The sequence below is a fragment of the Python bivittatus genome, unplaced genomic scaffold, assembly GCF_059951505.1.
Source record: "Python bivittatus isolate LINGU-HERP-01145 unplaced genomic scaffold, Pbiv_v1 ctg000480_np1212, whole genome shotgun sequence".
NCBI classification, from domain to species: domain Eukaryota; kingdom Metazoa; phylum Chordata; class Lepidosauria; order Squamata; family Pythonidae; genus Python; species Python bivittatus.
This window is the reverse complement of record NW_028277075.1, coordinates 102680819-102693636: the sequence shown is the minus strand read 5'-3', so window position 1 is coordinate 102693636 and position 12818 is coordinate 102680819. Positions and strand designations below refer to the sequence as shown.

Here is a 12818-nt window from a genome sequence, read left to right as displayed (position 1 = left end):
ATTTTCATCATAGGTATTCCTCAACTATGAGAGACAAAATGAGGAAAAAAATCCAGAAAATCACATTGTCTGATTTTTAAAGAATTTATTTGCAAATCATGGTGGAAAATAAGTATTTGGTCACCTACAAACAAGCAAGATGTCTGGCTCTCACAGACCTGTAACTACTTCTTTAAGAGGCTCCTCTGCCCTCCACTCGTTATCTGTAGTAATGGCACCTGTTTGACCTTGTTATCAATATAAAAGACACCTGTCCACAACCTCAAACAGTCACACTCCAAACTCCACTATGGCCAAGACCAAAGAGCTGTTGAAGGACACCAGAAACAAAATTGTAGACCTGCACCAGGCTGGGAAAACTGAATCTGCAATAGGCAAGCAGCTTGGTGTGAAGAAATCAACTGTGGGAGCAATAATTAGAAAATGGAAGATATACAAGACCACTGATAATCTCCCTTGATCTGGAGCTCCATGCAAGATCTTACCCCGTGGGGTCAAAATGATCACAAGAATGGTGAGCAAAAATCCCAGAACCACACGGGGGGACCTAGTGAATGACCTGCAGAGAGCTGGGACCAAAGTAACAAAGGCTACCATCAGTAACACACTATGCTGCCAGGGACTCAAATCCTGCAGTGCCAGATGTGTCCCCCTGCTTAAGCCAGTACATGTCTGGGCCTGTCTGAAGTTTGCTAGAGAGCATTTGGATGATCCAGAAGAGGATTGGGAGAATGTCAGATGAAACCAAAGTAGAACATTTTGGTCTAAACTCAACTCGTTGTGTTTGGAGGAGAGAGAATGCTGAGTTGGATCCAAAGAACACCATGCCTACTGTGAAGCATGGGGGTGGAAACATCATGCTTTGGGGCTGTTTTTCTGCAAAGGGACCAGGACGACTGATCTGTGTAAAGGAAAGAATGAATGGGGCCATGTATCATGAGATTTTGAGTGAACACCTCCTTCCATCAGCAAGGGCATTGAAGATGAAACGTGGCTGGGTCTTTCAGCATGACAATGATCCCAAACACACCGCCCGGGCAACGAAGGAGTGGCTTGGTAAGAAGCATTTCAAGGTCCTGGAGTGGCCTAGCCAGTCTCCAGATCTCAACCCCATGGAAAACCTTTGGAGGGAGTTGAAAGTCCGTGTTGCCCAGCGACAGCCCCAAAACATCACTGCTCTAGAGGAGATCTGCATGGAGGAATGGGCCAAAATACCAGCAACAGTGTGTGAAAACCTTGTGAAGACTTTCAGAAAACGTTTGACCTCTGTCATTGCCAACAAAGGATATATAACAAAGTATTGAGATGAACTTTTGATATTGACCAAATACTTATTTTCCACCATAATTTGCAAATAAATTCTTTAAAAATCAGACAATGTGATTTTCTGGATTTTTCCCCCCATTTTGTCTCTCATAGTTGAGGTATACCTATGATGAAAATTACAGGCCTCTCTCATCTTTTTAAGTGGGAGAACTTGCACAATTGGTGGCTGACTAAATACTTTTTTGCCCCACTGTTTATACATATATTACATTACCCAACTTACAGAAACAGCAGTCCAGAATTAATTTAGAGTCTGTCCGACTCCAAACATCTCTGGGTGGCTTACAGTTTAAAAGTAAGAAACAATAAAAATTAAGAAACAGATCATGGACATCCAGAACAGAAAATCATACATACCAATAAGAAACAACCTACAGGGGCTTAACAACCACTCTGCCCCCAGGCCTGGGAGACCAGCCTGCCTTCCAGAGAATTTTGGAGCTTCATCCATATGGATCTCTGGCGGGATGCCATTCCAGAAGGGAAGGTACCACAACAGAAGATGCATGTGTTCTAGGTCCTTATAAATGGCATTATTTAATCAAGGGGATCTGGAGCCACCCACTCTGGCCAATCTTACTGGGCACAAACAACCAAACATAGGTGGTCCTCAAATAACTAAGCTCATTTTTCAAATGAGCTGAGGATGGTGTATCTTGCATCATTTATATCTTGCATACTTTTCTGCTTGATTTCTTTTGGATTATAGCCTCCATGAACCTAAAATTACTACCCAACTCTAAAAATAAAAATCCAGCATCCCAGGTGCAATTTCTGTATATTGTGTGAACTGTTATTAATCCTGTCATCTCTGTCTTGTTTCTAAAGTTGAACACAAACAAAATAATCCCAGGCCTCTTACACTGGATGAGTATTTGGATGGAGATTTTAATTATAAAACCTTTTCTCCATACTGGGTTTCAGGTATGTGATAAAATTAATTTGGATATATAGGATAATACAGGGCAGTGATGGAACTTAGAATGTTTTTTTTATCTGCTAAACCTGTTTTTTTATGGGTTGTTTGGGTTTCAGTCATGGTTTGTTGCCTTGAGTAATGCAAAGGCAGTGGAAGGGCAGGGTGCATGCTATCTCAAACAGTTGGCTAAATCAATAAACCTGCCTAAAATGTACAAAGAATAGGAAGACTTGAGGTAATTGGCCTTGATATTAAAGAGTCATTGAAGATCAAGATCTGTAAGACTTGCTTCCAAGGTAATTGTTGATAAAACCATTGCAGCACAAGTGTATAAAACCCAAAAGTTCTTTACGAGGAACAACTGACCTGTGTATGAAGATGATGATGATGATGATGATGATGTTCTCTAGATAATCATGATTCTTCTACAAATGTACATAGCTATGAGCTGTTACCAGTGCCTAGAATTGCTAAATCCGCCATTCTCTGGAGTATTTTATTTGAAACCACAGGGTTTCTAAATTTGGCCAGAACCTAAATAGTCTAAAATCTAAACTCCTAATTTGGTGTTTCATAATCTTTGAAGCTTTTAAAAAGATAAGCAAGTTGAATAATCCTATCATAATTTGGTTTCTTGGTGCAAGCAAATTGGCTAGTACTAAGGAATTATTTTTTCCATGCTTATTTCTATAAAGTAGTCACATTATAGAAAACAAAAATGGAGATAACATGTCAATGTATAGATTCTGTTTTATTTTTGTGAATCTGTAAAGTTCATTTTGTCAGATATGAGCTTTGGTTTTATGCGTTTTGTATGTATTTTGATGGACTTGCAATTTAGATTAATATACAGTTTTTATTTTAAAAATCACAATATAAAATGATACATTGTTTTCATATGTATTTTTGCAGAATTTTTCTTAATATATACAGTGTGTGTATGTTTAGTTACATTGCAAAATGTTTAAAAAGCATCAATAATAATCAAATACTCGCCCAAGTAGAAACATGGGATATTAATCAGATTTTAAAAGTTTAGGTATTGGTTCAAAAATGCAAAATTTACCTTCAGTAGTGAGGTAAATCATTGTTCCCCATTCCTACCACTAGTGTTTCAGATTATTATTTTTTTTTTTATCTCTGCACATACTTGATTTTTCTCAGCTTTGGTGTCATTTTTGCCTATTCAGAACTCCAAGATCAAAGGGCCATTTTTTTTTATCCCTTTACCTTTCTTCCCATAGCTCATTTATTTACCTGCATGAAAATTCCTTGCCTATAGCTATAAAGTAAGTAATTAAATACATGATTGCCTTAGATATGCAACAAGATAACATTTGCATGAAGCCTACTGAACAATCAAATTTCTCCTCCCATTTAAGGAAATGAATATCTTCATCAGTCTAAAGATGATGTCATCCTTCACAATGTCGATTCAGGGCAATCGATCACTATCTTGACAAATAGCACCCTTGTATGTATGGCTGCTGTTTCTAAATTATGAGTTAATTTATCTAAATGAAGGTTATGTTTTGGATTCCATCTGATGCTTTCATCTTTCAGAAAAAAGTGAACGCCACAAACTATGTGATGTCCGCAGATCAGAATTTTATACTATTGGAAAGCAACTATTCTAAGGTAATATTTTTTAAAAGTTGGGATTGATATCCCTATTACTTTCAAGGCATTAATGAAAATTCCTCAGAGGAATTCCTTGGGAAAAGAAGTTGAAGCAAAGCCTTAATTTATTCCTTCATCAGCCTTCCAACTTTAGCCTCCATAGTAAATCAACTGTTACTGCAAAGTAGGGGGTAGGAATTTCTCATATTTTGCTTCGGGTAAACAATCAGCCCTTCATCCCTGCCAGACTGGCACTTGTGCGCTGCCCTCTACTCTTGAGGACATTTCCTAGGGCCTGAGGGACACGTGTAGGTAACCTCTTAGGAAAGAGGCTGAATGAAGAGGAAACATTAGGCCCTTGGCCCAGTCACTAGTCTGGTAAGGAAATTAATATTACTAAAAACCCTGCCCTACTCTTGCAAGTTATGCACCCAGAGAGCAAGCATTGTAGAAATTAAACACAATTATGTTTCGTCCAGAAGATGTATTAGCCCTGTGCAAGCATTCAGGTTGGTTAACAGGATGAAGGGGCCAGAGTGCACACATGCACATACACACACGCACACAAGCCTTGCCTCCAGTGTCCTGTCCCTAACTGATCAGTCCACAATTAGGCCACGTTAAGAGAGAAGATATAAAGGGCATTTCTCTTTGCATTTTCAGCGAGGAGCAAGATTTCTGATTGCACTGAGATTTGTGTTCAAGCAAATGGAAACAGAATCCTCTTCAGAACTTTCCTTTCAACAGAGGGTGGTCAGGGTGTTAAGGGGGAGGGTATAGTGAAAGTAGCGTGTGTGTGCATGTGTTCACTTTTAGTCTTTTAGCCCTTGCATGGGCACCTGCACAGGGTTATTAAACATTAGAAGGCACAGCATCTCCTATTATATTCCACATCTGGATATCCAGTAGTGGCAAAACTCCATAGTGGCCACCCAACATGTAAGCTTGACTAACCGTATACATTGTCATGGTGGGTCCAAGGTTCTATATTCTTAATGCTGGTTAATATCTGTTGATCTAGCCAATCACAGGATGAGAAACTGGCTCGGTTTTTTGGAGACACTGTTTACATTGGTAAGAAGCATTTCCAAAAGCTTCTACATGACTGCAAAATGGCAATGACTGCTCCTAAGGCAGTGCCACTGTGAATACTCAGTTTTCATAAAAATTGCTTACCTGATTGCATTGTCTTTAATAAAGCTGAGATAGTGAGCAGAATGAAGACCTCAACAGAAAGCATTAGAAAATTAACCTGTTTTACAATTAGCAAAAATAATTATTTTCTCTCTCCATTATAACCTTTTCAGTTTTGGAGGTACTCTTACACAGCATCCTATCACATTTATGATCTTATACTAGGGTAAGACAGATTTATTTTCTTGTTGAGTAAAACATTAGTAATGTTTAAGTATATAAGTTGTTCTTTTTGAAACCCACTAAGACATGTAAGAAAATAGATTTCAAACAGAGCTGTTATCTCCAGTGATATTCCCAAACGTGTGCTGGAGTGTTTCATTTTGTTCTCCATTAATTATATTAGACTCCATTTAAACTGTTTATCAGACACTTACAGACAGTTTTCATTAGGTGGGCCCAGCATTCTTGTCAGAATTGAAATGAGCTGAACTAATGATTTTGTTAAAATGTTAAGCGGCAATTAGACTTGCATATTTCAGTGCCAGCATTGACCAAAAGGGAAGCTGCAAGGAGACCAGTCCTTCTATTTAAGGAAGCCCTAATAGGCCAGCACCCCTAGGCCACATTCACTGATGGTGTCACCTCCTGCCGATACTGAAACTTTTAGGACAATTCGGAAGGAGGGGCAGTGTTGGCACCCCCTAAGCTTTGGCACCCTAGGCCAGTACTTACTTAGCCTTAGCCTAAGGCCAACCCTGAGCAGCAGATTCAAGTTCACTTGGTCAGTATTTTGAAGAATTGCCTGTATACTGTTATATCTGCCTCTACTTCATCTATAATGTATGAATCTTGCTGGATCTGTGGGATTTTTTTCCTTAAATAATATTCTTTTGAAACCTTTTGTGGAAATTTTATCCTATATTTTGTTCCATTTATTAAAAAAAAAAGTAGGTTCTTTTGGTTGGAGCACCCAATGGTGGGCTGTTCTTCCAAAGATGAATTGACAGAACCCAACTTTGCAATCATTCAAAGGGTAAATAATTTAGGTTGGAAACTACCCAGATTTCATTCATTGTGTTGTACTGTATTGCAGTATTTACTTATCTCTAATTCAATCCATACCACAGGATTTCCTTCTGTATATATGTTAGAAACTTATATAGGTTTTTGTTTCAAGAAAAGAAATACATATGCATATAAACACCTATGCATATAGGTACATAAATACCATGTTAAATAGTAAATGCATTTAGGTTTTCTTAACACTTGGCATTTCTTTTTAATGGTTGGCATTGATTCTTTAAATCTTGCTTGAGACTATTTTTAAATTTTGTTTTTAACTTTCTTCAAAATCAGTGATACAGATTTCAGTCTGTATCAACAAAGCACTGTTCGTGAAACACTCAAGACATTTCCACACCAGTAGAATTTTTACTCCCCAAAGCCTCAGAAGCAGATTAAAGGCGGTCTGTGATTGTTTTCACTTCTGCTTCTTTGAAATGATAAAAAGGAGCAAAAATCAGTGCCTCATCTCAAGCTGTTGGGGATATTGCAGCAGCAAAAATTACTTCATCTCCACACTGTACATCGTACCAAGGGAAGGGAAGGGAAGGGAAGGCAAGGCAAAACTGGGCTGGCTTCTGCTGAAGAAAAACAGTGACAAACGTTTTGTCAGTTTCAGCCCAGCTCTCTTTGTGTATTAGTGAAATGGCACAACAAGGAAATGACATAACAAACAGAAATAGAGGGATCTGGAAATCAACATTTCTTGTCTATATAAAGAAAGGGGAGAAAATTCTAAATTAAGGTGCTGCTTATGACTCCAGTCTTCCTGTGATTCCAGTCTATTCTTCTGACTTTTCTTCAGCTTGCATTATGATAGAATGGGATGGAGCAGGAGGAGAGGCAGGACTGGAGCTTGGAGGTGATGGACAAAGGGTTGCAGTCTTATCCACCCCATTCCTGCTGTAGTGCAGTGATTGACAGACGTTTTTTCCAGCAGCTGGTGAGGCTGAAGAGGAAAGATAGCAAAACCACCAGACTCAACCAATCATTTCACTTATCATGGGCTGTACATGCATAATACAGACAGCACTGTATTTGGCACAGTACAGACATAATAGATTTAGAATAGGTATCAGCAATGGGGGCACCACATTTCATGCTCAGATAATTTCCTGATAGCTCACAAAGATGGGTGGATAGCACATTAACTCAGCAGTTAGGAAGTGCTGTCTTTTTTCCTCTTTCCTTCTTCATTAAAGGTATAAATCTGTTCAGAAGAATTGAGAGAAAAACTTTTGTCCTGCTATACAGAAGGCTGAAAGGCAAGAAAAAAATTGAGAATGGATGAAGGGCCCTTTTATGAATGAAATAGCTAAAGATGCAGTCCTTCCCTTAAGTCTCAAGTTGCAATCCCATCAATGCTAGAACCTGAAGCTGAATGGGGACTGACAAAAGGAAGCACTTCTTCACACAGCAGAAAGTTAAAGGGTTGGAATTTGCTGCCAAAGATGTAATGGTAGCCGCTGATTAGATGATGCCAAACAAGGATTAGACAAACATGGAGGGTAAAACTGTCAATAGCAGTTACTAGGAAACTTCTACAAAATGTGTTATTGAACTTGTGTCTTGCTTGTGGGCTTCTTATCGACATCTGTAGCACCTTTTATTTCCTTTGCAGCTTCCTACTGAGTAGGATAATAATCCCAAACTATTAAGTATTAACATCACCAAAATATGATTGTCAACAGATATATTCAGCAATAAAGAATGAATATAGTTTGGGTGAGCATTCATCAACTAATCTAAAACTACTGTTCCTAAATTTCATGCAATCACTGTATAATTAATTAGAAATACATATAATTAATATATTATACATATAATTAATATAATATAATTAATTAGAAAACACTATGTCATTCCATGATTTTTTTTCCATTGCAGTGTTTTTGTCAAAGAATATGAGCTTCCACATAATATTCAGCATATCTCCTGGTCACCTGTTGGACACAAATTGGTCAGTAATTAATGCAGTGTCACAATAATGTTCCATTTGGTTGAGTTTGATCTGCCTTTGGTGTCTTTTCAGACACCACTTATTTCTGTTTATCACCTGTACTTAAGAATTTTAAATGTTGACAATAACACCATTAGTAGCAGAGCTAGAACTGTGCTTTAAGATAAAGTATGTGCTTCAGCATGGATCTGTTATTGTTTGTTCTAGGGTGGCACACTTTTGCTTGTCCAAAGTTAGATATACGAAATACTGGAACCCAGAAGCTAGACTTTTGACTATGTTCCTGTAGATCCTGTCCATCTTCTCTCCATCTGGCAGACCTTAAGTCACTGGTCATAAGTTATTCCATCTAGCCAAGGTCAGATGGGCTGCAAACAATTGGGACTATGATATCAGCTGAATGCCCTCAATAAGTGGAAAGCACTGTTGACCCAGCACGTTGCATTTGGGTTGCCTTTTTGGCAGTTTCCTTATCAGATAAAGCTGCTCATACTACTTCTGTCCTAACATGGCCCCTAATCCAGTCTTCCATCTTTTCTCCTTTGTCCTTAGAAAACCAGCAAGAAGAAAAAATTAAATATTGCAAAATTAGATTAAGATTGTTCCTTCTCTGCCAGGAAGAACAGACATTGCAAATGACTTACAAAACATAGGGAAGGATTTGGTCTCTCAGGCACCATATTAGCTATTTCCATGAATGGAGCACTTTCATATTCAGAGTTGCCTAGCATTATGCAGCTCTAACACTGCTCTCATATTTGTGTCTTGTTCTCTGCTAAGGGAATTCTTTTTTTTAATTAGAAAATTTTAATGTAATAAAATATACAAAAGAAACAAGAACAAAGGTAAAAAATAAAGAAACAAGAAAGAAATTGCAAAAAAAAAATACAATTGTGCCTTCCACCTTTCTTTCTATCACGTATTACTGTATTATTATATATAATATTATATTATTATTTACATCATATTGTTATTATTATTATTATTTTAAATTTATTGGCTGCCCAACTCCAGTGGATTCTGTAATTGTCATCTTAAACTTTTCCCCAACCTCTTCATCTCATTTTTAATCCTCAAATTCCATAATCATCCATTTATTTTTTTCTTCTTTCAGCAAAAAGTCCATATAAGGGTACCAGTCTTTTAAAAAAGTCTTTATTGTTTTTTCTCTGACCAAACTGGTCAGCTACGCCATTTCTGCAAGTTCAATTAATTTTATGATCCAGCCTGCTGTAGGCATTTCATTGCTTTTCCAACATTTTGCATGCATCTGCTGAGGAAGTTCTAAAGTAGATAAGAGCAAGAGATAATAAATATACAGTTATCTCTTTTTATTCATATAACAAATTTAGCTTGGAAACTATGACTTTCCTGTAGCTCTTCCATCAGCTTCAGAGCTTAGCAAGGACTTAAGGCAGGCATCTCTGATCAAAGGTAACATTATGTACACTAAAGCAGTATACTCTTGTGGCATAGGCCATCTTCTCCAGCAACACACATGCAAAGTGTTGCTAATCTCACAGGAAGCTGTTAGGTTTCACCCAGGACTCCAGCCTATAGCTCCCTACATCTCACTGCATGCTTCTCCCGAGATTCTTCTCTGTGGCCTGGAAAATAAGATTGGGAACGTTCTCCTTGTGCAGACACAAATGTTTGTAAGAAATGATTTTGAAGTGAGTCCCATATTTAGCTGTGCATATAGTTTGCAGTATTTTTGGATTACATACTATCATTTGTACCTTCTACAGATAAAGAAATTGGTTCTTTCCTCCCTCCTAGGCTTATGTATACCAGAATAATATCTATCTCCAACAAGATCCCAGAGAAGCTGCTGTTCAAATAACCACAAATGGTTACTGGAATGAAATATATAATGGAATTCCTGACTGGGTTTATGAAGGTAAATTGCATTTTAAAATCAGTGTTAATAGTTTAGCAAGGCAGGACTTGGGCAATAAAGTAATGCAGTGCCCCCAGACAAGAGTCAAAATGTGTTCTTGATGACTTGTTGTGTTAATACTTTCCACAAAGTCTGCAGTTACTCAACATCCTGTCTTTTCAATTTTCCATATTCTGTCATATCTGTCTTCATATTTGTGGTAAAAGAATACTTTGCCTCAAAATAGGTTTCATGAGATGTTAAGTCTCTTGTATCTTGTTCATCTGCCTTATTAGGAAACAATTTCTTGTAGTTTTCTTTCTAAAAGACCACAGTGATCAAGGAGAATATAACAGAAAGGCATAGTTCTTCTCTGTGGCCTGGAAAATAAAATTGGGAACGTTCTCCTTGTGCAGACACAAATGTTTGTAAGAAATGATTTTGAAATGAGTCACCCGTTGGGGGAGATGGGCGGCATACAAGTTTAACAATAAATAAATAAATAAATAAATATTTATGAACTAAATGTACATTTGCATTAGAGAGATGGGGAGTAAATTCTGTAAATCTGGAGAAATCAGTGGAATGGGTCCAGACTTGGAGTGGCTGGAAATCCACTAATTGTTTGCTTCCATTTTTGGAAGGGAGAGGAGATTATTTCTGCTCCATGGCCCCTTGCGCAAGGTATCCTGTTCTGAAGCAGAAGGGTCCCCTGGAACAATCCCATCATAGTCATAGGGGAGCACTGAAGGAAGGGGGAGTTAGTAGAACTCACCACCATTCCTTCCTTCAAAGCAAGTCCCTGCTGGACCTCATTCCTTTTGAGTCTATGGAGGGCCATGGGTTTATACTATACAGTGTATTTTGTAGCATGTTAACATGTTAGATTACTGAACAAAATAACTGTCTTAGGGATCAGCAACTAGTGGCCTTGGCTCAACCTAATCTCTGAAGGTTTCCAGGAATGGAGACTGGAGAGAACTCCCTGGACATGAGGAAGGCTTAAATTTAAAAAGTCTGCATGAAAAATAAAATGGTTCATACATACATTTTGTATGTACCTTTACCAATAGATGCATTTCTTTTTGGCATTCTCCAAATATATATACTCTGTGTGTGTGTGTGCACGCGTGCGCACGCGCACATGCAAGAACTACAGCACAATGTTTTGGAAAATGCGGAAACTGAAAGATAATTATGTTCCATATTGCATATTAGTTTGGAAAGTGGAAATTAGTTCTGATCATATACAATCCCAATGAATTTCTTCCCCCCATCAATCCCACCCAGTATCTGTGTGTGGAAGGGTGGAGGTAAGATGTGACATACTTTCTTTCAGTGAGAATTCATATGAATTTTACATGAAACTGGAGAGATGAGAAATTATGGTCTCAACTTGCTTCCCCAGGATATCTGATCAGGAAGGCTGAAATAACTCTTAATGAAACTAGGATAAGATTTACACTTTTATCAGCAAGGCACCACAGTGATGGTAGCTATTCAGAATACCATTATTGCTCATTGAGCTCGTGAGAATGAATATGTGCATTATCTGTTACATTCACCACACGATCATGAGCCACAAACACTGAGAAGGAAAGAGAAATATTTCCCCACTTATAGCCCTCTGGAAAGTGTGATTTTGGTGCTGCTTAACCCCTGTGCCCATTAATTGCAGGCCAGCCTCCATTTCTGTGAAGCAGTTCAGTGAAATAATTTAATTCTGGGTTATTTGCATCTTTCAATCATTATTGATCTGCACTAGAAAACAGAAAAAAATGGAAAACTGTTCACATCTTGCCCTCAAATCTGTCTATCCATTCCAAGACAACTCTTAGGTGTTGGCTTTTGACCAGCTTTCCCACAATTTATCTACCTTCCTGCTCCAGCTGGATAGTTCTCTGCTCTGATTTTCCTCCTCTCCCAGCAACTTCATAGTTTCTTCTCAGTGACTCTGCTTTCTCTCCCTCAATTACCTCAAAATGGACTGGTGGTTTGTCAGAACAATGATCTTAGGGGTGTGGAGGTAGATCTAGATACTGGCATGGTTTTAAAGATAGTGCTAAATCGTATAATACATTATACAATTTTGCAACCAGAACAACAGTGTCCTCTAACCTGGTTTCTTTTAGAGGAAATGCTTGGAACAAAATATGCTCTGTGGTGGTCACCAAATGGCAAGAACATAGCATACATAGAATTCAATGATACTGAAATACCAGTGATTGAGTATTCATATTATGGCGAGAATCAGTATCCTAGAAAAATAACTCTTCCATATCCAAAGGTAGGTGTGCTTGTTTGTTTATTTTTCTTTTAGCATTAAGCTTGGCTCTGTTGTATTTTTGAACATTAAAAAAAATGTTTAGATGTATCAAATGTAACTACTGACTTTTTTAAAACCCTGCTGAGTAGTTTTTAAAAGGGGGTGGGTAGCCTGAAGCCTTTATCCCTATATATAACCTCCCCCACCCAAGATTACATTCCTGAAATATGACAGCCAACCAGCAAATAACAAAATGTGATTCCTGCTAATTTTCTGTAGAAAATGAAATGTAATAGGTGCATTACCTTCCCAGTAAGTCTAACACACCTATAAAATGTAACCACTACCTCTCCAAAATGAAAACAAATTGGGAAAAAGGCTGGTTCTTCCTTTGGTGCTATAATGTCACGGGCCTCTGGTTGTGGCTTTTGGTGGACAAAATAATACAAATCTAAAAGAAACACAGCCTTTAGGATAGGCATAAGTGTTGCTTATGCCTATCTTAAATGGAAATCCATCTTAAGCATCCTGTATTATTAAAACAACATTCTGAAAGGCCTAATCCATTCCCTTCACATATACATCCTATTGAATATTATTGGCCTCCCTCCTAATATTAACGTTCAAGATGGCAGCTGACCCAGAAGGA

General features: G+C 37.9%; 1 protein-coding gene across 1 annotated transcript in view; it reads left to right on the top strand.

The window, feature by feature from the left end:
* LOC103051238 (prolyl endopeptidase FAP) overlaps positions 1–12818 on the top strand; it is a 57984-nt gene that overhangs the window by 10520 nt on the left and 34646 nt on the right. The window contains exons 3-9 of the mRNA XM_007421524.4: positions 2155–2250; positions 3628–3719; positions 3809–3883; positions 5173–5225; positions 7952–8024; positions 9804–9924; positions 12036–12190. Coding sequence (XP_007421586.1) covers positions 2155–2250; positions 3628–3719; positions 3809–3883; positions 5173–5225; positions 7952–8024; positions 9804–9924; positions 12036–12190 — 665 coding nt within the window. The remainder of the gene's footprint in view (positions 1–2154; positions 2251–3627; positions 3720–3808; positions 3884–5172; positions 5226–7951; positions 8025–9803; positions 9925–12035; positions 12191–12818) is intronic.